The following is a 27745-nucleotide window of genomic DNA, read 5'->3' as shown; positions in this document are numbered from 1 at the left end:
CAGAGGTATAAATCAAGTGAGTTTGAATAAATGAGAAATTATTCTACATGCAATCTTCATTTTTTGTGGCAACTTGTTGTGCGTGGTAAATGCGCACTGCTGCATGACGCTGACAGGCAACAGGTGCCCACACCCAGGCCACTTGTGAAGAGGCTGTATCGCTTGTGAGCACAACATCCTGGGGATGTAGCATGGTCAGATGGTTCGTGTATGAAAGTGTAGATAACTGTGGGGATGTGGAATTTCACTTAAAAGTGCCTATGCAGGGCCATGGACCAGGCACGCTCGGAGGCGCTCGCCGAGAAGACCTCTCTACTGCAGCGCATTGAGGAGCTGCAACTGGCGCTTGCCATGGCGGACCAGCGTGGCGAGCGCCGCGAGGAGCTTCTTCATGCCAGCATCCGAGAACTGCAGCAGGTGGGTTGCTTGGGCTGTTCTGGTACTGCATTGTGGCCTTCTTTATTTTTTACTGTAGTGCATGAAGTGCATCATGTGGTTACACTTTGTCATTGGCGCTTTCATTTGTCAGCTGTCCGCTCACTTTTTTGTGTGTCCATTTGTCTGTGTGCGAAGCTGCATGGTACACCTGTGCAGACACTGAATGTCGTGAAGCAACACCTGTGCAGACACAATGTCACGAAGTGACATCTGTGCAGACATTGAATGTCACAAAGCGACGCATGCAGACACTAAATGTCATGAAGCAACACCTGTGTAGACACTGAATGTCATGAAACGACACCTGTGTAGACACTGAATGTTGTGAAGTGACACCTGTGCAGACGCTGAATGTCACGAAACAACTGGAAGCCTTTCATTATACATGCAGAAGGCAGAAGTGTTCCTACTGAACAACCGTCACACCATTTTCAGCTGCTTTGAAGGGGCTTGTAATCTAGTTACCATGTTTGGTGCAGAAATTCAGCTTAGGGCCTTTTAGCTTATTGACATCCGTCACCATTGTGTGCTCTGCTTGCTGTATCATTTTACTTGTTTTTTCCTTCACTCAGCAACTTCAAGAGGCAGAGGCTCGGAACCAAGAGATCACACAGAACCTGTCCTCGGGTGAGTTCTGGAATCGCCAAGTGCTCCCGTTTCCTTCTGTGCTTGTAGTTCCTGTATATTGTGTGATGCATGATTATGTGCTGTTTGCACTTATGTGCTGCATGGTGTGCCTCAAAGGGCAGGTCCAAGTGTAGTGAGTACAATGACCTGTGGCAACTAGTAGAACGCTTTGATCTAACCATTCACAAAGCTTCCCGTAGGGTCCATATTTAACATACGCCAGTCTTATTGGGCCGAAATTTCAGTGTTTGCAGACCGCAGCAGCACTTATGGCCACTAAAGTAAATTGCGTCCAGGTTGAAAACTTCTGAAATCTTGCATAAACGCATTACCACATTGCAAAAGAATAATGAAACAGATGCAGTATCAAAATTCGTTTACACATCAGTCCAACAGATAAATTAAGAGGTAAATAAGCCAAAAACAATCTTTTTAAAAGTTAATGGCTACTGTAGGCAATAGCTTTTATCGGCCATCTCTAAATGGTGCTGTGATCTGTAGGCACAGTCGGGAATAGTCGTAATGAACTGAGAACACCATTTAGCACAACACTTTTCTAACCCATGAAACCAAGATGAAAATAGAACACTCGGCAGACTTTCATCAGGGGCACCTCTTTCAGCTGGAAATGCACTTTTCTATTTGAATGCCCAGCTGGATTGTCATTATCTAGTTGAAAGGGGATGAGATTCCAGCTGGAGTTCTACTGAAGGTGTAAATTTTCCAGCTGGAAATAAGAACATTCCAGCTAATTATGATTTTTGGTTCAATCAACCGGCTGAAAAGGTGTGATTTCCAGTTACATCTATATGTCATACAGGTTCACAGAACGGTCCCAGCTTATGGTCACATCTTTCTTCCCGACTGGTGCTTCATTTGCTGAGCCGTTCTTGCCCCCCCCCCCCCCCCCTACTTCTCAACTTCATTTTCACTTTCCTTATCACTTGAGGCTCCCTGGCACATATCACTGCACTTCATGATGACATGTCAGCCTGTTAGCAGCTAAAACTCTTATGCCTGCACGTGCTCTTTTGGATAAGTTAGAGGTTGGATTGTTTCTCAGCCCCACCATGGTGGGGCTGTGGTTAGGGCGCTCGACTTCTGTTCCCAAGGATGTAAGATTGAATCCCGGCTGGGATAGCCACTTTTCGATGAAAGCGAAAAGCTAGTTGCCTGTGGGCTGTGCAATGTCGGTGCATGTTAAAGAACCACAGGTGGTCGAAATTTCCGGAGCCCTCCACTACGACGTGTCTCATAGCCTGAGTCACTTTGGGCTGTTAACCCATAAACCCAAACTAACCTTTATTGGTCCTCTACACCATGCTTAAATACTACTCTGATGATGGTGCAAACTGGGACCAAATAAGGCATATGAAAACAACAGGACCAGCACCTATTTCGTGTGCCTTCATGGCCCCCCTCCCCTGTTCCTCTTTGTGTCACAAAAAAAGCCTTTGTTTTTGTTTTTTTTTTTGTTTTTTTTTAATTGTTATTATTTTCGCATATTTATTAATTTTAATTTGCTTATTATTGTTTTTTTATGGCTTTTGGTTATTGATTACACACTGTTTAGTAGCCAGTGTTGGCTTGTTATATGGCCGCTTTCGGATTGGCTATGGATCTGTCTCGTTTTACATATTCCTGCGGATGCCACTCACGATCCAAGAGAGGCTTTCGCCTTAATAATGAACCAGCCTAAAAGAAACAGTGTTTGCCCATGTGATGAATAGCCGCCATCTTTGTCGCAGCGACGCGGCCTCTCCTTCGTCAGATTGAGAATCTCCAGTCAACGTTCAGTGTGCAGTCAGCCTCCTGGGAGAGGGTGGAGCGGAGCCTCACAGACCGCCTGAGTACGCCTCTCTCTTTTCTTGCGCCATCTTTTGCTGACATTTTGATATATCACTGTGTGTTCAGTGTGACTGGGGTGCATTATTCCCTTAGAGGGACGCCGAGGGCGAGTTGAACTTGGGCAGTCCGTGTAGATTACCACGTCCTGAAAACAAATAGGCCTGTTACCGAAAAAGGAGATTTCATATGCTACAATGTGAAATTCAAATGCAAGTTTTGCTTCCAGTACCTCCTGTCTTAAGCAAACTGCGAGGAGACTATTTTAATTCAGGCCAGTTTAATTTTTCTTTTTTTACCCTATTCTCTGAAGTTTACGGTGATCAGCAAGTTCTCATTTTTATTGATGTTGCAGGTTTTAAGCAAATTGCAGGGAAAGCAATGTTCAACCTTGAAATTAAGTTTTGCAAGCAACAAATGTAGCCTCTTACTGCCAAACAGAGATCAGTATGGCCATAGGGGAGCCAAACGCAGAGCAAGAATCTCGGAGCATGAATTGGACGGGGCTGCCCTTTGTTGTTCCTTTGACCGGTCTGTTAATTCTGTCTCCGTATTTTTGGCAGACGAGTCGCAGACGCACGCGACGCTGCTGGCCGAGCGGGAACGGGCCCTCAACGACAAGTGCGCCGACCTCCAGCTGCGGCTGACCGCACTTGAAACGCAGAACGCCGCGTTACGTCGGGAGAAGCAGGAGCTGACCTCCGAGTGCGACGCACTTCGCGACAAGCAGGGGAGCCTGGAAGAGTTTGAGCGCAGGTCAGAATCGCACCCCTTATCTTGCTTGGAAGGCCGGTAAATAGCATCTTGTTACTTGAAGCCTACTCCTTTTATTTAATTTGCTGTTTCTTCGAGACAGCTCTACAGATTAATTTTTTTAGTTTTAAAGTTTGAAAGGTTGAGTTAACCTTGATATTTGCTGCGATTCTGTTTTACACTTGTGTGCTAAATTGTGTGGACCACCTCTGAAATAGATCTGTGCCTACATTGGAGAGAGAGAGGGGAAAGAATTTATTTAAAAGAGTTTGGTTGAGGCTTGAAGGGAGTAAGGAAGGTAGGGCAAGGCTATGTGTAACCCACTATGGAAGCCTTGCATGTGAAGCTCCACAGTGGGTTAAGCATAGCTTTGACAGGAGCTGAACTCTCTAATTGGCTAAACTTCGTTTCTTCACCAGTTGGTTTTGTTGCTCTTTTCTTGTTCAAAATGCTTGTTTGTAGCTTTGGAATGTCTTGTGACAGTGTCGTTGGGAGGTTACTCCTTCGAGAGGAATTAGCTGGGTCAGTTGGTACCTGACACAGAAGTTTACAGGGCAACAAATCAGACAGAGAAAAAGACATGCACACAGCACCTACGTCCATGTCTTCTTCTCTGTCCTATATGTTGCATTGTTAACTTTTGTGTTATTCACTATGTGGTCAGGTTATACGATCAGGGAATGAGAGCTGGTGTGAGACCTAGAAGCTGTAATGTTGCAGTACTACAAGTAAAGGCTATGTGACATGGCTGAAACCATTGCTGTACTCAGTTTCGAGGGGGCATTGGTGAAGGTTGTCACCTGTTTTTGTCGAGTTATGGCTCTACCCGAGTTTTATGACAGTTGTGATGCAGACCCTAGTCTACGTTGTTGTGACAGTATGCTGTTTTTGTGACTTGCAGAGAAAGCAGCCTGATGGCGACCAAGGCACGGCTCGAGCAGGCCCTGAAGACCCTCAGGGCTGAGAAGGTGAGCCTAAAAAAATACAGATGTGCTTATCACCTCGATCGGCTATGAACACAGTGGGAACCGAGGTGGCACAAGCTCAGTCTTCCACCCAATCATCAGTTCTATTTATACTATCACCACATAAGGACAACTGGCTGTATATTCGCTTAACAGCACTATCTTGTGGCTGAGCAAGGTTGACAGTGTCTTGGTATGTTTAGCAAACTAAGGTACAGTCTCAAGTCAAGGGCATAAAGAATGTGGCTGTGCCATCTGTTGTTAAGCAGACTTGCAGCGCCATCTCATGCTGAGCAAAGAAGGCAGGAGTTGACATTGCATGCCGTGACGCTAAATTGTGCTATAAGCAGCTGTCGCAGTAAAAAGAAAAGTAGCCTCATTTCACGGGCAGCAAGTGGTATTCATTATGCTGTTTTAAAGGGACACTGTAAGGCAGCTTCATCCATCTATTCTTAATGAAATTTGTTTCTTGCTTTTTCTGGCTTTGTTCATGTTTGTGCAATGTTACTGGTGAAAAATTTGGGTTTATAAACAGAAGATTTGTTTTTTCCTTTCACCTCACTCACTCGGCTGTCATCGTTGAAATTTTGCGGTGGAGTGGCCTAGCCAAAGATTTGCAACCAAAAACTGGCCCTGACTTTTCCGCACTTTGCTCACGAAAGCAGCCATTGGTGAGGATGCCTGTAATTCATTTTTAAACGTATGCAGGGCATTCCAGGTCCAGGCTTCGAGACTGAAAATTGTGGCAGAAAAAGCGTCATTACATTTGCAGCGCAGTGTTAGTGTTGGCATTTGTCATTTATTTGTATGGTCGTCATCACCATTGCCGGGTGCAAAGGCTGGTTCAAGTTCTGAAATTTGAGGACTCGGGCACACTTTGGGGACAATGTTGTAGACTTTGCAAAACTTTGCGACTCGACTTCTCTGCACAGCGAAGACTTCTTCACCTTGACGGCCGAACCTGTTTTGGGGGCAGAAATGGGGTGCAGTTCTGGAGACATCTGTTGTGAAAAACAGTTCCGCACCCACTCAATGCTTGCCTCTGCCTTGTGTTGGTGTCAAGCTTAAAGGATTAAGAGTGGCTTTGCCAAGTCATTGTTTTGCAGGCATGCTGGGATCGCAAGCCACTTAGATCGTCGCAGAGTACAGAATGTACCACCTCCTTCCCTTCATTTATATTTATATATATATATATATATATATATATTTTTTTTTTTTTTTTTTTTTTTTTTTTTTTTTTTTTTTTTTTTTTTTTTTTTTTTTTTGCGCCAATGTGCCAGGAAAGGCTTCTGCCTTGAAGCACTTTAGTGAGCCAAAGTGCCCCCTGAATTTTCGATTATTTTGTTTTGTTGATTTGTTTTTCTCACCACCCTACCAGGACGCCTTGTCAGCACAGCTGAGCACCGTGCAGGAGGAGTTGACCAGCGAGCAGCACAAAAATGCTTTGCTTCAAGAACAGCTCCGAGCTGAGGTGAGCAACAGAAGGTTTCCACTTGTTTGGTTCTCTCCGAAGCGAGCAGCTGCGGGCAGCAGTTGAATTCTCTATAGCCGCTTTTAGCAAGCCACTCTAAGTCACTCGGTGTGAAAGGTGGCGATCAGTTTGCGCAAAATGGCAAATCTATTTGTTATTTCTCAACCAAAACCAAAAGTGACTCTTGAATATTATGTGCCAAGAGGAATTTTGTTTTGCAAACGTGAAAATGTGGGCTTATTACATGCCCTGCCACGGTGGTGCAGTGGCAAGACGCCCAACGACTGTGCCGGAGTACCCAGTTCGATCCCGGCCGGCGGCGGCTGCGTTTCGATGGGGGCGAAAGGAAGTGTGTGCTGTGCAATGTCAGTGCATGTTCAAGATCCCCAGTTGGTCAAAATTACTCTGGATCCCCCCACTCTGACACCCCTCTCTCTCTTTCCGCTTTCACTCCCACCTTCTTCCCTTTCCTTACTGTGGGGTTGAGATGTCCACAAAACAAGTTTTACAGATACTGCACCTTTCCTTTCCTGTGAACCAATTATTATTATTATTATTATTATTATTATTATTATTACTACTATTACTACTACTACTACTACTACTACTACTACTACTACTACTACTACTACTACTACTACTACTACTACTACATATAATTGGTGTATAATCATTTGTATGCGACCCAAGCTTTGATCTCTCTCATATTGAACTAGCTTGTACATAAAGGCCTCGGATGCAGTTAGGCTTGTTTGTGCAATAATGTTGAAGGTTTTCGAATCGCCTTAATTCCATGCAAATTCAAGCTTATTTACAAGCTGCTCGGGTGATGCTTGCTGCGCCATATTTTTCTGACAACTTGAGAATTCTGGCATCCTTGCCTTCACCATGAAATGTCCTGGCTTTATAAACAGTGAATCCTTCTGTAACTGTAGCTGATCAAAATTAAAGAAAGGTCATGTTTATGCGAGTTTAGCCCTGTAATGAGAACCAAGTGTTTTATTTTTCCAGCGCTACGATCGGAAAGTCTCAGCAGAACTTACTGGTGATACCTGCTATGTTTTAGAGCACGGCATGCACACTTTAGGTGAATGCCTGTCATGTCAGTAATGTTGATGAAATGTAGCTGAGCGAATTGCGGCATCGCCAGAGTAGTGTGCGACATCTTGCGTGAATTCCTGACCTTGGCTACTTTTGTTCTTCGCATGAATCTTCCAGCGAGAGAAGAGGTTGGAGAATTCCACCACGCCTTCGCCCACTGCATCGCACTACAGTTCCGTCAGCGACACCTTCAATTGCAACCCAGTGAGTTGATTCCTGTCTTTGAACTCCACTTGGCGAAAGTTTGCAAGCACGAATTGACACCTTAAGGTCATAATGTTCTAATTCCAGTGCCTATTGGGAGGAATTTTCAAATGCAGAGAGGGAATTTTCTATTGATAAGCCTTAAACAGTTTTTTATATGTTCCTCATTCAAAAATGCTTGTGTGTGTGCACACAGCTGCCAGATGACCTGAGCGTGGCGAACAGTGCATTCAGTGTGACGCCAGCCAGCCGCCACACATCACTGTACGAGAGCCTGCGTGGTATTGGGGGCAGCTCTCTCATCGAGTCGCTCCAGGCACAGCTCAAGATGCGGGAAGGCGAAGTTGGTCAGCTGCAGGTAGGGAAACGTGACACCATCTGCTGGCCCATTTCAGAGACAGTATTCCAGCCCTGCTTGCTTGCTGGAGTTCTGGCTAGAATGTACAGAGTTAAAAAGAGTGAAGGCAGTGGGAACTGATTAGTTATACTTGGTGTGGAATCCAACAAGAAGAACATAATGTGCAGTAGTTATACTGTTTTGTTTTTGTTTTCATAGGAGTATAGGGATACCCTGTTCAGTCAGTCAGTGTTTCCATTTTAGCAGATTTCCCGCTAAATTTAGTGGGTTTTTTTTTTTTTTTTGGAGCCTTAATGGAAAAAATTTGCATTTAGTGGCTAGCGGATTATGAATCATTATTTGGCAGGTCTCATTGTTTTGGTGGATTTCAGGCTTTTTCAGTCTATATCTAGTGGATATGAACGAAATGTCAAGTTCTGTTATTCGTCTCGGTTTAAGAGATGGCTGCAGGTTATGCTGCAGGAAGCACAGCATCATTGTTGATGAATCAAATGATATTTCGGTGACAAAATATTTTTCAGGTTGTGTGAGTTACCACAGTGAAGCAATGTCATTAATAGTGGTAATGCTTCTGTCCCTTTGCGTGCTAGAAACATGCGATGAGCACGGCATTGTTGACGCCATAAAATGTGCATTAAAGGACCACTATCTGAAACTAGAAAATTTGTTTGGAATCGGAACAGACAACGCAAGTGTGATGACTGGTGTGAACAACAGTGTTCATCAGCAGCTAAAGGCTGGTGTGCCACACCAAGTTTTGATTCACTGCGTGTCTGCCATTCGCTCCAACTAGCGACATCAGTCGTTGTTGAAGAAGGGCTACCAAGAAGCTTAAATTACCTCGTTAGTGAGACAATTGATTTGCTAGGTCTTTTTCCCGGCAGCAAGCTTACAAGAAGCTTTTCGGCCTGCTATATAGCGGGGAAGCGCCTTTAAAGATCGTGCAAGCTTGTTCGACCAGATGGCTTCGATCGCAACAGCAGTGGAGCGAGTGTTGGACCAATGGGATGAGCTGAAGGCGCACTTCCAAACTGTTAGGCTGATGGAAAAATTCTACAGCATGGAAGTGCTGCACTCTATGTACTGTGACAACGCTAAAAAGCTTATTTGATTTTCCTGAAGCCAATACTTCAGGAAATCCAAAGAGTGAACAAGTCCTTTGAAGCTAAAAATGCAGACCAGACAAAGCTCCTGTACGACCTCGTACGACTTTTGTCTGTCCTGATAAAAAAAAAGTGGTGCTTCCGACCATAAGTGTCGACATAATCACGACCAAAGTAGAAGACAATCTTGATCCAAAGCCGCACTTGGGCTGTTTGTTTGAAAAGCACATGCTGGAAATGTAGGAAGTCTTGTCTGTGTTGAAGCCTGCACTTTTACCACTCATGGAAGCAACGCTAGCTAAGATAGATGTGGCAGAAACCCAATGGAAGAGCATCACAACTGTCCCTTGGATAAATACATCATCGACTGAGAACTTTGGTGTAAAGTAAAAAATTATAGAGACTCTTCTGGCGAAAACCCATTCGGTCAACTAGCGGACTTTGCTATATCAATGCTGGTGCTACCCTACTCCAACGCGTCAAGATCATTCAGCCTACTGAACTTGCTAAAAACAAAACTAGAAAACAGGCTCGCACCAGCTACAGTGAACACCATTATGGCGATCAGAACGGGACTGAAGAGGAAAAACAAAGGATGTTTTGATTATAAACTGCCAGAAAGGATTACCCTACATTGGGACCGATACCAAGCGGACTGAGCGAGCCGTCTACTTCAGGAAGTGCTGTGTGTCGGCCAATTTCCCAGGTGTATGACAAGTATTCTGATGATGCCGATTTGTGTTTTGAGTGTGTTTCAAGGCTTTTCAAGCGTTGCTTTTGGCCAATCTTGTCTGTACACACCCTCTCACATTCTGATTTTAATTGCGAGCAGTGTGATATGATATTCCTATCCGGTGTAATCCTCATTTCTATTTCAAAATGTTCATTAAAAAGCCTGTGAAAAAAATGCACATCTTCCTTTTAGCAATTTACTGTGCACTATGCTTAAGAACGGTACAATCGCCAGCCTATTTGTCAGTTTCTCTTGCATATGAGCATCAAATTAGAGGGAAGAATGCTCGCTGAAAGGCACGAACAATGCTGTGTAATGTGAGCTGCCTCGGACACTGACTATGAGCAATATGCGCTAAAAATAGTGCAAATGAACGCTCAAAGAAATCGTTCTCTTCTATTAGCCACAGCTATGCGATACAATTTGTCAGCTTTTCGGCATGGGGCTGCTTGTAATGCACGCACAAGCAGACGCTACTTCAGATGGCGCTTCGTATTCTGGCTTTGCTTTTGCTTACTTAGCCTGATCTGCTCAAGACTGTGACACTGGATCAGTACATTTCCTTCCATTTGTAAATCGTGCTATTGGTTATTTTGGTGGTTTTCAAAAATATTTAGCGGGCCTTTTTGGCGGAATGCTGGACAACAGAGGTGTCAACACTGGCAGTCAGACACTGTCGCATCTGCGTGGGCTGACTTTGACCTTCTTTTTGCACGCACATCAGATGTTCGTCATTATCCATACATTCGTAATTGATTGCCACACAATGACCTGATATAGAATGCTGTTCTGACTTTGAAATAGTACTGAATCACAGTTCATTTCTCGGTTGCGATTCAGCATGATTATTTAATTTTCAAAACTTTTCACCCACTTAAGGTACTGTAGGGGCACTTCCATTGGCCTATTTTTCTAGGCATATGGGCCCTGATTATTTTTTTTCTCACGTTGAGCTAAACACTATTGAGCTGTAGCCGATGACAAGGCAGCTTGCCAATTCAAATCAGCTGAATTGATAATTATAAGTATTTTCTATGGTTAGGTCTTTGATGTGCTCTAGGTAGCTGCATCGTTCCCTACAGTTTGTTGCAGGAATATATTTTCCCTGCTCAAAACTTGGTAGATGCGCCATATCTCTGAACTGTCACAAGTGTGTGCGGGCTGTCACAGCCCACACCTTCAGGCCCATTCACACTTGCAAGTCGCAAAGGTCATGTGACCGGGGAGCTGCTCAGCTCGACTGATGTTCACACTTGCAAAAGTCGCTTTTCTGAATTGGTCTCGTTTGGAACAAGGCTTTTCAATCATGACTCTTCACCAGTAACAAGAAATCAGATGTAAAACTAACTTCATTCGTTTGAGTTGCGCCGCTGATTGGCTACCAGTCAGCGACCAGCAGTCGCAAGGCTGCAAAATTGAAAGGTGCTCAAACGACCTGCGACTTGCTTTTCGACTAAAACTGTCGCACATCCTCTATGAGTCGCAAGTGCAAGTGGGCCTTTAGACAGACAGGGAGGGAGGGAGGTAAGTCGAGGCATGTGGGATTCCTCATGACGGCTTGGAAACCACATTTGTTCCTCAAGGCTAGAGAGTGATCGAGGGCCCCTATTCCTGAAGGATGCACATGTGTATTGTTGTCTTGGCAGGCTCAGATTGGCCAGCTGGAACGTTGCCGGGAGTCCCTCTCCCGAGAGTTGACGTCACTGTCGGCCAAGCAGGAGCTGTGGGACCAGGAACACGATGAGCTACGGGAACTCAGGGTGCGGTTCGAGGCAAGTCTCAAGCCCACAGCTCATTCTCACAAACTGACGCAAGCTAACGCACATACCTTAAAAGCCTGCTTCATTTCCCTTATTTCTTTAAGCCTGGTATGTTGCTTGGAACTGGTCATGCACACGTTTTGGGAGGAATATTTGAGAATCCACAGGGTCTGTGCAGAATTTGTCTGAAGTTTGCCTCTGTTTGCCTCTAAAAACATTGCACCATAGTAGAACTTGTTTCAAGTCTTTAAGGAGAGTCACTAAAAATCTACCCCAATATCCATCTGTTTGAGGCACATTAACTTTCGCACAGCTTTTTGATGGAGCAGAAGTATCCTCAGTTGTAATTAACTTTAACAAATTGGCAGTTTGACAGATCCTTTTTGTGCTACAAGCCATTTCTCTCTAGTGGTGCTGTGCATTCTTAAGGCACCACTGGAGACAGTGTACTGGTTCTGGCACTTCACTCAGAAAGAGGACAGTTTTCCTGGAGCAGCGTACGTTGCTTGCAGGACGTGAACCAGAAGTACAACACACTGCTCCAAATGTATGGTGAGAAGGTAGAGGAAGCGGAGGAGCTGCGCCTCGACCTGGAGGACGTCAAGTCCATGTACAAGGCTCAGGTAAGGCCAGCATGATGGCTAGACTTCGATTTTCTGACGAGGACTTAGCATCTCCATCCACTACTCCATATATTTTTTTTTCTTTAGGGGTTGGCAGACGATTTAAATTTTGAAAGTGAATCGAGTGTTGTTATTTCTTCATATTCAATTCGGCAAACTGCTTATTAATAACTCTGCAGTATTGGCAGCAATATAATACTGCACTGATTTTAATAAATTCAACTGCGGCAGTACCGCAGTATCTCGGCAGATTATCCAAAAATAGGAAAGCAGCACAGAGATGTGCTTCTCGCTTTTTTTTTTTCTATCATTTGTCGTGTGAACCCATCATGTTCCGGCAATGCGAGGCTTGGACTGCATACGAAGTTTTGTAAATGGACTTTCCCACATGCCGCACATGGCGAGAACAAGATGGCCGAGTGAATTTTTCAAGCAATCGCTTGATCCTTCCATAATGGTCTTCATATGTAACACCCACACCTGTGGCTTCAATCCTGCTGCCTTGGACTAGCGTGAGCTTTGCCATCTTGTTTTGGTGAATTGCGATATGTGGGAAGGCCGTTCGCAGTATTTTTGCACGACATTCCTGAAGAGGGGCCGAGTCGAGGCTTCTCTGGTAGGGCAATAAAATACCGCCTATTATATGGTACCCATGCACCTCTGACTTGCCAGTAGCAGCAGGCCTGACATTGACAGGGAGGGCTTCTGTTGCTAGGCCAAGAAATAGCTCAGCCACATGGATTTTTTTTTTTTTTCTGCGCTTCATCATCAGTCCATGGTGACTGCAGCTATCGGTCACACATCTGCCAGCCATCTGATAAACACAGCTGCACATCACCTTATCACCTTTAGATACCAACTAACATGTGGCTGGGGAATTTTTTTTTTTTTTTTTATTTATTTAGAAGCTCTTTTGTCGTTTTGCTCGGTTAGTTCTTGTTATTCTTCCAACACACTGAGACTTCATGCTTGTCATGGGCTGCTTATGCAATAGAACCTGCTTACGAGGGTTCACATTTTCTCATCTTCAACAAATTTTTCTTTCCAATAGCATAAAGGGGGAGTAAATATTCTACAACTGAACCTTTGAATAATTCTGAGTAATTCAGACTTTTCTTTTGATTTTCTTAACACTGAATCAAAGAGGTTTTACTACCCATCAAGCCTTTCTTTTTTTCTTTTTTTTTTACTTATTGTGTCAGTTCATAGTAAACACTATTCATTTTTGCTGTGTTATGTTTTTCTTTTCTGTTATGCTGTATCGATGTTGTTTTGTTTATTTCATTTGCAGTGACTACACAATATATATATATATATATATATATATATATATATATATATACATACATAATAACATCAGCATTGGCCTGTGTTGTACTTTTTCTATTTTTTTCTCACACTGGACAGATACTTGATACAGTATTCAAAGGCAATTTTGCTTCATTTTGTATTTGAAAATTTTAATATTCACGCACTTCATTGGATAATGGGGTTTAACGTCCCAAGGCGACTCAAGCACACCTGAGTTTTCTTCATAACAACAAGGGTTCTGTGGCAGAGATGAAGACTGCATGATCAGTTACAATTTTGGCAGCCTAATCAAGCCTAAAAATATTTTATAGTTATGTATATGGAAGGTGTTAAAGGGGCAGCCTACTGACATTTCTTTACCATACTATTTCTTCTGCTCCAATCGAGATCTCCTTGTGCAAATTAACGAGTTTCCATCTGCGGAGCCAGGAAAAAAGACAATAATTTAAAAGCTAATTTTTCCTTGGGGTGGTCTCGCTTGATTGCGGTAACTAGCATCTGCAAGCCCTGGTTTTGGTGGTCGTGAAATAAAATCGAGTATACTCACTCTCTACGACTCTATGGACTTGACTTCCATTAGCCTAGGCAGGGTGCAATGCAGGTAATAAACATAGCTTCAGCCGAGATACATAGCTTTTATTAAACCTACTTTTGAGATCGTTAACATGGTTTCAACAGTACTGCCAAGAAAACAAAACTGATCATATCTTCCATAGACAGTACCAACTGATATTTGCCTGCAGCATTGTTAATGGCAGCGTTTTGGCAGCCTTGCTTTCTGGAGAAAAAGATAATTCATGCGAGAGAAGAAAATAATATTTTGAAAATTTGTTCCTGCAACTGTAACAAATGTTGTGCTCGATATTTCTCTCGGTCCTATTTGTAAAGTGTTGAAATGAAGACAATGTTGCCTTACTTCTTAGAAAGCCATTAAGTTTTAAACAGCATGAGCAACCATCAACTGTAGCTTGATTTTCTTTGCCAATTTGAAATACAAATCCCTGCCAAAATCGCAAACAATGCAAACACGGGGGCCAGTTGGTTGATCATACTGGGGAATACTGCGCTACTTGATAGACAGAGGCAAGTGAAAGACGACACACGAAATTGCGCTTCATTCGTGTGTCGTCTTTCACTTGTCTCTGTCTATCAAGTAGCGCAGTATTCCCCAGCAAAATCGCAAGTTCTACCATTTCTGTTATATTAGGAAAGGTGTAGAAGAATATTTGTTTTTCTTTTTTTTTAACTTGCCTCCAGCAGACTGTCAGTTTATACTGTTATTAGCAAAGTAGCATGAAGCTGCTTGATGACTCTTACAATGCTTCTCTGACTGTACTATTCAAGGTAGCCTGGATATTATCTCTCATTATACATAAATAAATATGGGCACTCAGATGTACAGGGTGTTTCACAGACGGAAATTCGGAGCGCTGAAATCACGTCCTGCTAGGAAGCTCGCGCAAGCGCAGACTGCGCGGACGGTTGAGAGGCAGAGTCTCTACGCGTTGTTTGCTACGGCATGGGTACGCACCATGCTGTCGAAAGCAGCTGGATTGCAAGGGCAACACACGGCTCTTATCGGTTTTGTTAGAACTGAGCCTTTGCGCTAAAGAAAATTTGTGAGTGTAATTTCGGACCCTTCAATGGCTTTTTTATTTTCTTCTTCTTTACACCGCCCGTGACAGCATGCTTCTCCACGCCTTGGTTACGCATCTTGGTGGCTCAGTGACTGGTAAACCCAAGGATGCAGCTGTGGCGGCCACTTTTCGATAAATGCAAAAAGCAAGGCATTCGTCTGACAAATAAAGCTAAAACAAATCTTTCCCTTTTCTTTGCTAACATCTCATATTGTATTTTAAAGAGCGCCAAATCACCACTATGTTCATCGGTCTCGACGATTTCGAGCGCATTTTTTCAAACATGATTCCATAATATTTTTTATTTTTATTGTAGCTAATCTATGCCGCTGTACAGCATTTGTTTTATCTGCAGCGATTCGTTCACTTTTCGCGCTACAAAACACAGCACGCCCAATTTGTGCTCTCCACGCTGCGTTTTAGAACTGAACGATATTGGTGCTGATTTATAGGAAATGAAATAGTAAGTGAAGTATGCTGTGAAGGGCATCTTGTAGAAGATTATTACTACCCCTGAAGGCTCGGAGGTTGGCTCGACAAAGCTTTTCTTTCGGTCTGTGAGCTCAGTTCCTCCAAAAAACGATGACAGTCGTGTGCTGCACTTGTAAGTGTTGTTGACAATTTTCAGAAGTATAAATACAATATTTTTGGAACTTGCAAATTCAAAATTAATTTTGTTATTATTGTTTATAGTTTGTAGTTGCTAAACATTAGGACTAACAACTAGCTAGCAAAGTTTGAACCCCTTTTTAAGTATTTTAGTAAATTTAGTTTTAACCTTTGTTTCAGATAAACGAGCTCATCAATGCCAAACAATAAGTTCTGCATCATTGCCAGTGGGAGCGCTACCGGACACTCACCATCGCAGGCGAAGGCGGTCGGTGTCTGCACACATGTCGTCCACTGGAGTGTATTAAATTAGGAAAGCGAAAGCTGGGTGCAGGGCATGTACATAAACAAGGTGCGCACACAGCTATCGTGATTGTATAGAGCTGTGAAAGAGAATGTATAGCGTTGTGAAAGTGAGGGAGGGTTTTAGTTGACTCATTAAGGAATGATCTTTCTGCAAATAAAGATGTTTAATCAGCGGTTGTTACAAAATTTTTGTGTGGTGTATGTTTGTATTGAACCATTGTAGGCTGCTTGAAAATGGTTAGAATTAGCTGTTGTTTGCTGTGAAAGAATGAAGTTATTTTGGCACATGTAATGAGATGTGGGTCTCATTTGAAATATCAAATAATCGTTTACATAAGGAAATGGTCAGGTCGCTGTCAATGGAATATCCCTGGTTCATAATGTCGCAGAATGTTCCCAGTTAGCTGATTTCATTGGTGTCACTGAAGTTTCGTCAGCCCGCTGCATGATTGCTGGAGGCATTGTTGTGACTTGATACTTCTGCTGCCAGATTCACTTGAGGTTTTGCATCTTTAATTTTTCAGGAAAGGTTTTTTAAAAAAAGTGACTATATCACATGACGTTCGAACTCCACAGTGAATCCAAATGAATTGTGCTCAAGAGTGAAAAATGTAAATGTAAAGAAAATGCGGAAATTTTATCATTAACGACGACAGCGCCCCTGAGCGAGTAGCGGACAGCTTGCAGATATGTCTTTTCCTTTTTGCGCTCAAAGCCCTCTACTACCACGTTCGCCTCCCGCGTCGAGCTGACCGCCTACTTCCACAACAATGATGTTATGGCTTTGGGGCATTGGAAACTGGAGGCTGGTGGAGAAAGAACCTCTCTTGAAGCTGCCCATGCTAGACCAACGACAGTTCGCGTCAGCTGGATGATTGCCGAGAACCGAGCGGCCGTCGTGTGCGGTCGTAATACAACCATACAACCGCGAGCTCAAAAGCTTTCTCACAGCTGCGGAGCAACAACTTTCCGCGCTGCCCTCGCCCGTGGCGCGCCGCGGCCGTTGTTGGAGCTGGTGAGGGGAACGTCCGAGTGAGAGAACGCCGCTCCCTTTCCCCAGTTGTGTATAAAAGAGGCCCGGACGCCCTTTGAACACCGATAAGACCGGTTTTAGGCCGGTGTAGTGCATCGTCGCGTCAAGGTTTCGCGTTGCCCGTCAGGTCTGCGGAGAGGAGCCTACACAGACGTTTTCTTCAGCCGTGCTTGTAGTTGGCTGAGTCGGTCGTTCGTGTCTTGTGCTTTTTTTTCTCTTCTGCTGTGCCCACGGGTCAGTTGTCACCATGGCGTCCCGTGCCGTGTTCTGCCCGTTGTGGTGCCTGGTGGTGGTGGTCACGATTTTTCCGTGCCTCGGACTACACAACGGCGTGACCCGCTATCAACACTTCGAAGGTGAGCGCGCGCGCCGCTTGTGTAATCATACTGCCCTCGTACTAGCTCGTGCCAGTGCTGTACTGCAGCGGCATTTTCGTGCTCCTTGGAGCTACGAGTGTGACTTAGAGCTGGTCTTTAGGACGTGGTCTGCAAGCCGGTTCAAGCATTGCTGAGACCAAGTTGTCATTTTATTTTTATTTTTTTATATCTGCCAGTTCACCGCACAGTGATTTTTTACTGAGGTAGCGGCTTTTACGCCTTAACGCCTAATCTTTTCGGATTGCAGGACTTACTGCCGTTATGAGTTCAACATACTTCTCTTTTTCATTCAGCAGACACTACGAAGCGTAAATTATCTTCGGCCTAACACTGTTTCTGCAAGGTGCGTGCTCGATAACAAAAGTAAACAACGTGCTGCGCCTTGTTTGTTAGGTGTTAATGCAGTGCGGTCTGGGTTTGCGCAGTGTGGTGTATTCTCGTTGCTGCTTTTTGCAACTCAGAACCAGTGCTTCATCTCCAGACGATGGATGACGAAGAAGCTTCTAATATGCAACCAAGAGCGTTCTGAACACATTAGCGGCCTCCGAAACGTTTTTGGCTAAACTCGCGATACACGCCAGATTGATTGATAAACTTTATTGAAAAAAAAAAAAAATGGGCGTTAGGTGTAGTGGGTTAGAAAAGAGCAGGAGGAATCCGCGAATGCAGACGACAGCCGTCCGCGCGCCTGTCGGCGCTCCCCCATAGCAACAGCGGGAAGCCCGCCAGAAATGAAATCCGAAAACGAAACTTGCACGTCAGCCTTCCGCCGCTGCCTTAGCAAGGGCAAAGCGTTTGGCACAGACGAATGAGGCGTGCAATTCGTGACGCGATTCACTCTTCAGAAGCCCTTTGTGCCTGTAATTCGTCGCGTCGGTGTTTGTGCCCCGCTCCCTTTCCCCGGCCCAGTTTCGCAGTTGGCCAATTTGCTCTCTGCAAGATGATCGAGTACCGGCAAACTTTCCCACGGTGCACTTTGCTGTCTATCGCGACGGAAAAGGAAGAACCGAAGTTCAATAAAAAGGAAGTGGTTTTATACCAGCAGATTCTGGGGTTCCGGTCGGGGGTGCTACTACTGCTCTAGTATGCAGCCCAGCTCCATAAGCTCTGTTCGATGCATCTCTGTTGGTGTTCGTGTCGCTGGCACACCAAAAAAAAAAAAAAAAATAATAATAATAATAATAAAAAATAAATAAATAAATAAAAAAGTTTTCACGCTTATCTTTCGGAGAGCTCTTTTTCTGTGCTCGACGCTCGCACATTTCAGTCGCCTGTACAGCGGGCATATTTACACCTTGAGCCGACTCTGGTGTATTTAACTCTCAGTTACCCGTAAATAAGCTGTTTTGTGATGGTACAGTCTATGTCGATAGTTTAGAGCCCAGAGGGGTCTGCTTCCAAACCGTGTATTGGCGCTACTCTAGTGTCCATGTCAGTTCTTCCTGTTGGAGAGGCTAGGACAAAAAACAAAAGAAAAATCTTGCCTTCAAGAAATTTCAAACACTGTGAATGCATTAATTTGCAAGTCACATAGTGTAGCTCAGAATAAGCCAACCCCCTGAGCTCTAAACTTATGACAAAAACTGTGCGTAGGCGTAGGACCCCCCTCTCCATTTTTTTTTTAATCTGCTTCTTTTGCCCTTCATCACACATGTACACATACAGTGTACACCGCACAAACAGGGCTTAAGTCAGGGGAGTTTTGAGAGAACAATTTCTCCCCTTTGTATAAAACGATGTGCAAAACAGGCCACGCTTTGTTTCTCTCCCTGTCTGTGTTCCTTTCCGCCTGACCCTCTGATGGAGCCAGACTTTAAGCACTGCGCACAGTTCGCTTTGGAAATATAGACCGGTCGTCGTATCGTGTTGCATTGCAGCCTCTGCAAGTGAATTAATGTCGAGGAGGCTCTATACTTCGTCTCACAAGATATCTGCAGCACTGCGAAAGGCAGAGTGTTTCTCGCCCCTGCGCAATGTAATAGAGAGTCGTGCTCCCAATGTCACCCCCGCCAATGTGTGTGTGTGTGGGGGGGGGGGGGGGGGGTGCGTAGGACCACAATTGCCTATTGTCGTGCTCGTGATCCTGATTGGAACGGGATGCCTAAGCCTTGCAGTACTGCAAGATTCTTGGGAGACCCAAGTATAGGTGGCCTGGCAATTATCGAACGTTGCCCTGGAGAAACTGTCATAGTGACTGAAAAGAAGGCGCGTTGCTATTCCTCCTGACACATCGCGAAATATGTCGCTTCCTTGCTGTTGCAGTAGGTCAATGCGCCAGCCTTTACCAGGTGCCACTTATGTCGTGGCTCACTTCACCCAGCCGTCGATTTCAAAGTCAGTGTGCCTTCGGACGTTGCAAACTGTGTGGCCTCAGTTGCGTCAAAACCTGATAACGGCAGAAACTTGCGTCGGACAGCTTCCAACCTTTTGCAGTACCCAAGTGTGGTTTCTTCCAACTTATGGACATGCTCAAAAAAAGAAAAAGGCGCCACACATTTATTGACGGCGAGTCAAACGTAATGAAATGTGCTACGTACATGCGTGTTAAATTTTAGAGTTAATCGAAAACTACGATATTTTTTTTTTTTCTGACAAACAGGCGTTTCTGGGGACCTTTCTAAAACGCACGAGTGAAACGCGGTGAGTGTTATAACTCTGCATAGACACAAATCTTTATCTGGGGTAGAACGACCGACCGGGCCGAACTACCTTGAGTGAGTTTTTCTTGGACCTCCGCTGAAGTGCCCGCCAAATGGCTGGCGGAGGGGTGGCATGGTCTGCTTTCTACGAACGGGGGGCGTAGCAGAGCACCGCGTAGAGATTTACAGCACCAACAAGAAGACCCAGAAAGGACTCGGCGCCGAGCACAGTCGAGTCAGCGTTGGTCGTCTGTACTGCCTTCACTTTATTGCGAACTGCGTTTTTCTTTTTCCCCGCAAAGCAAAAGGGGCGCGGATCTATTTCTTATCTTGCTTCTCTCGAAATTTATGCGGCCCGTGTTTTGCTACAATCCCCGCGTAGAATGGCCAGTCTGCAGCGAGGCCAAGACCGTATCGGCTTCGAAAAACCGCACTGATATGGACTGAGGGCTTGGGCGCATGTCGTCGTAAAAGGCTGCACGGCCTGTCGGATTTGACAAGCCGCCATTGCGGTACCTTCCGCTCAAAAGCTGTGCACTAGAGAGTTTTAGCTTACCGTGATCCGCCACCGCGCGTTCCACTGCGCATGCCCAGAGCCCCTTGACGCCAATAGATGGCGCTACATACTAGATAGCGCTCGTGTTGTCTACATCTCTCTCGTCCTTGTTCATATGCGCTAGAACGTGTCTACATACTGGGTGTCGGCACACAGACCTACCGCGTCGGGACCAATCAGCTTGAGCGCCCCGCCCACGCGCGGTAGAGTCACGGTGGCGGATCGTGGTAAGCTGAATCTCTCTATTGGCTGATGACATGCGAAAATCCTTTGGTTTCTGGATGGCGCCTTGGCTACGGTATTATCAGCTAATCGCAACTGGCAACCGCAATCGGGCGCCGACCATACGCAGTCGTGGTCCGTTCGTGAATTCGGACCCTGATTGGCTGACAAAGCATGGGTTCTACCGAGCAGCACGGCTTCCACGTGTTGACGTGAGTCGATCGCTGCCGTATGTACAGCGGCCCCTCTCCCGTTGCTTACCTTCGGATTGACCCGCTAGAGTGACTCGTCGTCCCGCAGAATTATACCATTGCTTTCTACCTTTCCTGCAGCATCTGAGGAGTCCAGGCTGCCATCTCTTCCTTATCAATGAGCAATAGAGGATAAACAAAAAAAAATTCCCAGTCGTCGTGGTCTTTCTCTTTCTCTCTCTCTCTCTGTCTCCCATTCGTACCTTTCTCTTCTCGTCCTCTTCATGCATTCGATTTCGCCGCCACTGTTCTGTGCCACTGCTGGATGGCGCCTCTAGAGGGCGGATGTTTCAGACGCTGCCGTTGTGGGACTCGCGAATCGCCCGGAAAAATGACCTATGCACGCCAAGCTTTACTGTGATGCGATTAAGAACTGTCTCACTGCGCGAGTTCCATCTGTTCTCGATTACGTCAACTGGCATCCGAAACAGACCAAGTGTCGCGGAGGCGAAAATGCTTCGCCGAATGTTTTCGTAAAATGCGCCATGCACTGAATGAGCGCTGTCTGTGGAAGCGGTTGTCGTATAGGCTGCATACCACCTCGACTTTTCGCTGGCTGTGTGGAATGCGTTGGCGCGTCAACTTTTCACTGCCCCTTGCTCAAAGAGCGCGCTGTCTCTGGACCGCCGTTTCCAGTGATATTAAAAGAGTATCGACATGTAATTTTTGTGCTCGTGTTTTACCGTTTGTAATGGTGCGTATGACATTACTGTACATGGATCACTACTTGACATTCGCCACCCGTCTTGGTTTTGGTTTCAACAGCCGAGTGATGGCTGTGACGTCAAAGTCAAGTCTAGGTCACGTGAGGGATGAAAAAACATATATATAATCGTTCCTCTGTCGTTTTAATTTAGGGGTGTGCCAACAGTACTTTTTTTTCCAAACCGAATCGAATACGAATAATGTAACTAAAAACCGAATCCAACACTATGCACGTTATGTTCATATCATTTTTGAGCGGATTACAAAACATGAAAAAGTCTCTAAAATCAAATTTTATTCAAAATGCTGTTTGACACATAGTTCACAACAATGCACAGCTGCGTCAACCTTGACTTCAAAAACAAAAAAGATTGCGCAGTACCATAACCACTAATCGGAAAAAACATTACTGCTCAATAAAGTCAAGTAGAGTTCGCGTGGTTTGAGACTCTCCGACTAGCCATCAAACATTTTTAAAATCTTTGATTAAGGCACTAACACTGCTGTGAACTGACACAGAAAATGTATGTAAATACAAAACCATGTAATTTTCATGTCTTGCGCCGCACGCACTATAAACTTAACCTAACTATTGATGATGAAAGTGAATCAAATTTTCGGTGGATAAGCATATAGCGCCACTTCTCGGCAGATGAGAGACTCGTGAGCCATGACACGATTATGAGAAGTGGCCTCCGCGATTCTAGAAATGGCCGATCATAAATATGCCTACAATATAAATGTTTCCATACGAATAGACCACGTAGCGGCCATGTTGAAGCCTCTGGGCTCCCTGACAGTAATCCCTGGTACTCGCGTAGGTTTATTGCACCAGCAAGCTGTACGTGCTCGGGAGCTTACGCTGCCTTCGAGATAGTGGTCGGTGCTAACCGAGGCGTTCTTTAATGCAAGAGCATTCGAAAATTTTTCGTCATTTTGCGAAGATATTCGAACAGTTTCGAATAGTTCACACTTTCCACTGTTTGACGAATCGAGGATATTCGATTCGATTTACGAAAATTTCAAATATTCGCGCAGCCCTAGTTTGAATTCACTACAACCCTGAAGCCAGCCTGCCTCAAGAACAGGAATCGTGAAAAGTGAAGAGTCAGCGATTATGTCTTAATTTTTTTTTCCCGCGCGTGACCTAGACGATTGTGACGTCACAGCCATCTCTCGGCTACTTGCGAAAATTATGTGTTGATCCATATAGAGAAATACGTTAGGCATCGTTGTCAAGGAGAAAAATGACACCAAAATTTGGTGTTCGTACTCCTGTCCAACGATCTAGCATGCACGTACTGTCAAGGGCTCGTCGGTTGCAGCGATAACCAACGTCACAACTGTTATGATACATAGCGCATTCTTCGGAAGCGCCAGCATAATAATGACATTGTTCGGCAGAGCTCGTGTATTGGTGCAGCGTACCCTTGAACCGGTACCCCTGAATCCCAGCTGATGTGGTAGACTGGTAACGGTGTAGCGTCGTTGGTCTCGCAGAGGCCTGTGCTGTCTTGTGATGCCACATGTTCTCCATTGACTGTGGCTGTATAGGAACCTTTGATGACCGAGAGGCATTGTGAGCATAAAAAAAAAAAAACGGCATGTATGTGGCAGTTGACGTGGCCAGACACTCGTAGGTCAAGATGTGTGGCATTACGAAATCAGATGGCACGGGCGAGTTGGCATTTTAAAAAGAACCCCTACGCTTTCCTTGGTTTCTTAGCGGGATTTTCGGACTAATTACAATGTGTGATATAATGTAGTCGCATATTAAGTGATTAATGATCATGCGAGTATCAAAATCCGTGTACACGAATAGGGTTCCGCAAGGGGAGCCGCAGACGGTAACTCTTAAAGCTGCCACATCGTAACCCTTAAAGACAGATCTCAAGTGTTCCCAAATATTTTCTTTCACCACCATAATCATGTCTTGAGCAGCGCTGAAAAGTTCGTATTAGTGGCCGTAAATAGCGCGAAAGGTCTCTGGCATTTCTCCTCTCCATGCCTGAGGTTCTTGGCAGGCTGCCGCTGACTGGCGTTTCCTGTGCAACAATCAGTTGTGTGACGCCGTGCATATTTGCATTCGTAACGTCGGTATTCTAAGTAACAGATCAAAATCTTGCATAGTTGCCGGCAGCCGGATTCAGAAAGCTATAGCGAAGTAAACAGGAAGCGATAATTTTTGCAATTTGTTGAACTATCACCTTTTGTGCACTCATGCGAGGCCTAGAGGACAGCGCAGCGACGTTTAATGGGTGCCGCTTTGTGCTGTGCTGTGGCTGTTTTACCTAAAAAGAAAACGTTGCCTTAAACCTTTCATGCCAGCTGCGGAGCGAGGAAAACGAACGCGATGGTGCACACATTTTCCACAGACATGTCATGCGCCAAGAGAAGTGCCGGAATCATGTGACCCACATGAGAGTCGCGCAGTATGATCAAAGAGCTGTGGTCTTATATGAATCTGATGCCGGGACATGTCTCGATTATATGGCGCTAAGGACGCCCAGGGTATTGAATAGCGTATCGTGTCGTTTGATGGTGAGTGTGTTCGGGCTTGATGGACAGTCGGCTACAAAACATCTTGGGGAGGCGTGAGCCTCTAACGAATCCGGTAGTTATAAGCTGCCGGACCGAGAGTCAAAATTTGTTCCTTAATCTGTAGTATTAAGATGATGTGTTCGCTGACAAATGAGAAGTTTACTGGTCTAAATCACTTTCCGAACTTCCTAGAGACATTTATCTCCGATAACGTCACGTATATCGTCCTAGCAGAGAGGGACAGACCGTAGAAAGGAATCTGTGCTTTAGGGCTTTCACGATCGTTATCTCTAAGATGCATAGCTCGCCAGTTGCGATTGATGACGCGTTCTTTCCAACGACAGGGTAGCCACCGGAACGACCACCGTGAGGTGTTTGTTATCGGCATTGGTCAGGCGATAAGCTGACGATAGCGGCGCCCAGCTGGCTCGCATTGCCGACATGCACTTTCGCTACGAAAAGCGCTCGGTTCCTTGCTTTGGCACATATGACCCTGCGGCAAGTTGTCCCGACACGTGACGGCGAAGTCCAGTATGCGCGCGAGGGGCTGTAGGTTATCGAGCGTGGCCTCCGCGCAGCCTGGATAAGCCTCCCCCTTCCGAGGTTCGTTTCCAGGGGGGAACTGGCAGGGCTTGCGTCGACACCATCGTGGTTATTGCACTCGAAGGAGGGACGCATACGCTATCTGCTGCCCGATATCGCTGGTCACGCGCTTTCTGGGACCACACTCGTCGCTGAGAAAACTCTGTGGGTGCCTACCATGTTCGAAGTGGCTTCGTTCAAGACTGTCCCGTCTCTCCGGCAAGCCGCTTATGGTGCCTCAAGTCTTTTCCTTGCTGTTGGTGTTTGTCTTCTTGTTTGTTTCTTGAACGTTGGAAGTTCACCGCTTGTTCGGGATGTACAGCCATTGTCAAAAGAGAAGAGTCAGGGGGTCTGCTCCTGAGCTGTGTAGTGGCACTGATTTAGCCTTAGCGGAGGGCCTTCCCGTTGGAGTGGGTAGAACAAAAAATGTTCTTACCATCAAGAGATTCGGAACGCTGGAATTTTAGTACAAGCTGCAGGAAGTGGCTCAGAAGCAGACCCCCTTGGTTCTACACTTTTGGCGAAGACTGCACATCCTATAACGAAAAATTCCGTCACTTAGACCCTGAAGTACCTATTTCCGTCCCATTTTTTCTTCTAGCGCAGCTTTAAAACTGCGGCAATTTTCGCAGAGACAATTTTGGCTCCCTAAAAAATCCCTAAAACCGCGACAATCTCCAGTTCTTTAAAAAAAAATGGGGGGAGGGGGGGGGGGACTATTCCTCTTACTGGCCCCTGCTTGGCACACAACATATCATTGAGTCCCGGCACAATTTAATTAACAGTAGCTTTCGAAACGCCATCTTGCTGCAAAACATTCAAGAAGTGGGCGTGCATATATCGTCATTCCGCTCCGCGTGCATCTTTTTTGTTTAAGCATGAAATGTTTTTGGCGCCCGTTTTCGGAGCAAGAACATGGCGCGTAACCGGTGAACAGGAAGGCGAATGTTAACGAACTTTAATGGGTCATTCCCATAATTGATCACCAGATAAGACAGGGACGCCGATGTTCTTGAGCTGGTAATCTGTCGGACGCTTATCGTTTCGTTTAGTTAACCGGAAACGCTTTAACAGCGGACTACTTTCTGTCGCGGATGGTTGTGTGTAGCCAGCACGCACCTTGAAGCAATAGCGGCGAGAACCTGTATTACTAGCGGCACTTAGCAACGAGCCCTCTGTGATTTGTCATTTTTTCAATATGCGTGCACGGGCTAGAACCAGCTAGCGATTTTCTGGAAGGTTTTTGATGGTTTTCCGCGATTTTCTTTTTTCTTTCTTTTTTTTTTTTTTTTTTTTTTTTTTTTTTTTTTTTTTTTTTTGTGCTCCAGACGGCGCAGGCCGCTTCCTATAGAACCGCGGGTACTATGGTGCCATCTATCGGGATTCCTAGTGAAGACCTTTATCTGTTCACACTGTCCCCGCTCGGCGCTTCTGCTAATCTGTAGTTGTGCCCGTGCATGTGCAGCGCTGGTATTAAACCTATGTATTGATTACGCAGCTGGCTGAAGGCTGTAGTTTGTGCAGGTGAGTGAGCGATCTTATACTGGCAGTGAGAGAGATGGGGCTGCCCTGGGGGTATGGAAAAGGGAATGAATTGAGCTGCTGTGCAAGCACGTATTGAAGTTTAGGAGCTTGAGAAAGGGGAAGAAACGTAAATAACTATTATATGGAATGATGTCACTCTAGTATGCGCATTCTTCCAAGTGTTGTCCATCTACACCGGTGATAGCGAAAGAGACTCTCGCCAACCTCGCCAGGAAGAACCACGGCTGGAGGAACGGGAGATTCTATCGAAAATTGTGATGCCGCCCTTTATTAGAAGCAGTCAGTCGGAGACGTCTGCAGGGCTGCCACTTAAGCGCACGTAGCCTGCTGGCTTAGCAGGCAAAGAAGGGACAATGGCGTGAGAAATCACGTGATCTGCAATCCGCAGATTACTTGGATGTGTGGAACTGATGGTTTCCCGGCATCCGCTGAGAAAAGAAAAAACAGTGCAAAGGCACCGACGCTGGCGTCAAGAATCCAAAGGGCTGTCACTGCACAAATAACAAAAAGATGAACGGGTGCGCCCTCTTTGCCGTTTTTCGTCCCGTGTAGTCGTCCCTGCACTGTTTGTCCCGTGATCCAACACGTTTACCCAGATGGCGTTGGTTCAGGTGTCGCTGTAGGAGGGAACTCCGTCTCCCGCCGGCACCTTGCTGCTTTCAGGGAGACGACGGGGATCCCCTCCCGAGATAACCCCACTTCAAAGCGTGAATGAATTAGGCATTCGGACCGACCTACAAGGGGCGGCTTTTAAACGCTGGGGGGTGGTTCGTATGCGTGCACCCTGTCCGTGTCCCGGGGGGCACGGAGACCGGCGGTATTCGAGTCGGGCCTTTCTCACGACTGGCACCTGGACAGCAGCGGCCAGTCATGGGTAGGATGGACGATTAGCGATAGGTAAACAAGATAAGTATAAAAAAGGAGACTAGAAAGCAAAGGAGGAGGCGCATTGTACGTATATGCAAGGAAAAATACGCGCCTTTCGTTCAAAACGCAGCATTCTGACATTCTGCAGCTGGCATCCTCGTTTTCCGGGCTTCCATTCGCTGCTATGTTCGTGTGTGTACTCTTGTGTTCGCGGGCGGGCATGTGTGCGTGTGAGTAGGAAGCGATGGTGGCGTAGCTTTTTTTCAGGGTTCGAGGCTGGCTATAGGCTGCGTAGTCCTAGATGTCTAATTGCATGGCAGCTTCTCAATAACCTAGGTGACGCGGAGACATGGGCTGGGTACGGACAGAGAGGGTGCTATGTCCGCACTACTGCAGAATCCTCAGCCAGACCTTTACACTGCATTCTCTTCAAACTGCATGCTCCTATGCGGAGCATATACCGTATGTATGCGATCTGTAAGCAGCCAGTGAAAAGGAAAGATAAATGTGCGTAATCGATTATGTATACTCCTTTTGTCGGTGCACGACATCCGGCATTCAATGTGTCTGTAGTACATGCTAA

The 27745-nt window shown here is 45.6% G+C and overlaps 2 protein-coding genes across 3 annotated transcripts in view; both read left to right on the top strand.

Annotated features, from left to right (window-relative positions):
- Positions 1-16030, top strand: part of LOC146189677 (TATA element modulatory factor-like) — a 38687-nt gene extending 22657 nt beyond the window's left edge. The window contains exons 15-25 of the mRNA XM_084604451.1: positions 267-417; positions 1011-1065; positions 2814-2915; positions 3474-3666; positions 4565-4631; positions 6007-6099; positions 7318-7404; positions 7601-7762; positions 11245-11370; positions 11871-11981; positions 15719-16030. Of these exons, the coding sequence (XP_084460577.1) occupies positions 267-417; positions 1011-1065; positions 2814-2915; positions 3474-3666; positions 4565-4631; positions 6007-6099; positions 7318-7404; positions 7601-7762; positions 11245-11370; positions 11871-11981; positions 15719-15748 (1177 nt within the window). The 3' untranslated portion in view covers positions 15749-16030. The remainder of the gene's footprint in view (positions 1-266; positions 418-1010; positions 1066-2813; positions 2916-3473; positions 3667-4564; positions 4632-6006; positions 6100-7317; positions 7405-7600; positions 7763-11244; positions 11371-11870; positions 11982-15718) is intronic.
- Positions 16031-16818: 788 nt separating this feature from the next.
- The window catches only part of LOC146189676 (uncharacterized), a 43007-nt gene continuing 32080 nt past the window's right edge, over positions 16819-27745 (top strand). Inside the window, exon 1 of one of the 2 annotated variants that reach the window (XM_084604449.1) lies at positions 16819-17233. In XM_084604449.1, coding sequence (XP_084460575.1) covers positions 17125-17233 — 109 coding nt within the window. In that variant the 5' untranslated portion in view covers positions 16819-17124. Of the gene's footprint in view, positions 17234-24710; positions 24984-27745 lie in introns of those variants that run through there. The other variant, XM_084604450.1, reaches the window with a different exon arrangement.

This window comes from Amblyomma maculatum, chromosome 5 (genome assembly GCF_055883805.1).
Source record: "Amblyomma maculatum isolate TAMU_Amacu chromosome 5, ASM5588380v1, whole genome shotgun sequence".
NCBI lineage: Eukaryota > Metazoa > Arthropoda > Arachnida > Ixodida > Ixodidae > Amblyomma > Amblyomma maculatum.
Note: the sequence above shows the minus strand (reverse complement) of the source record. Positions and strands in the feature narration are given on the sequence as shown.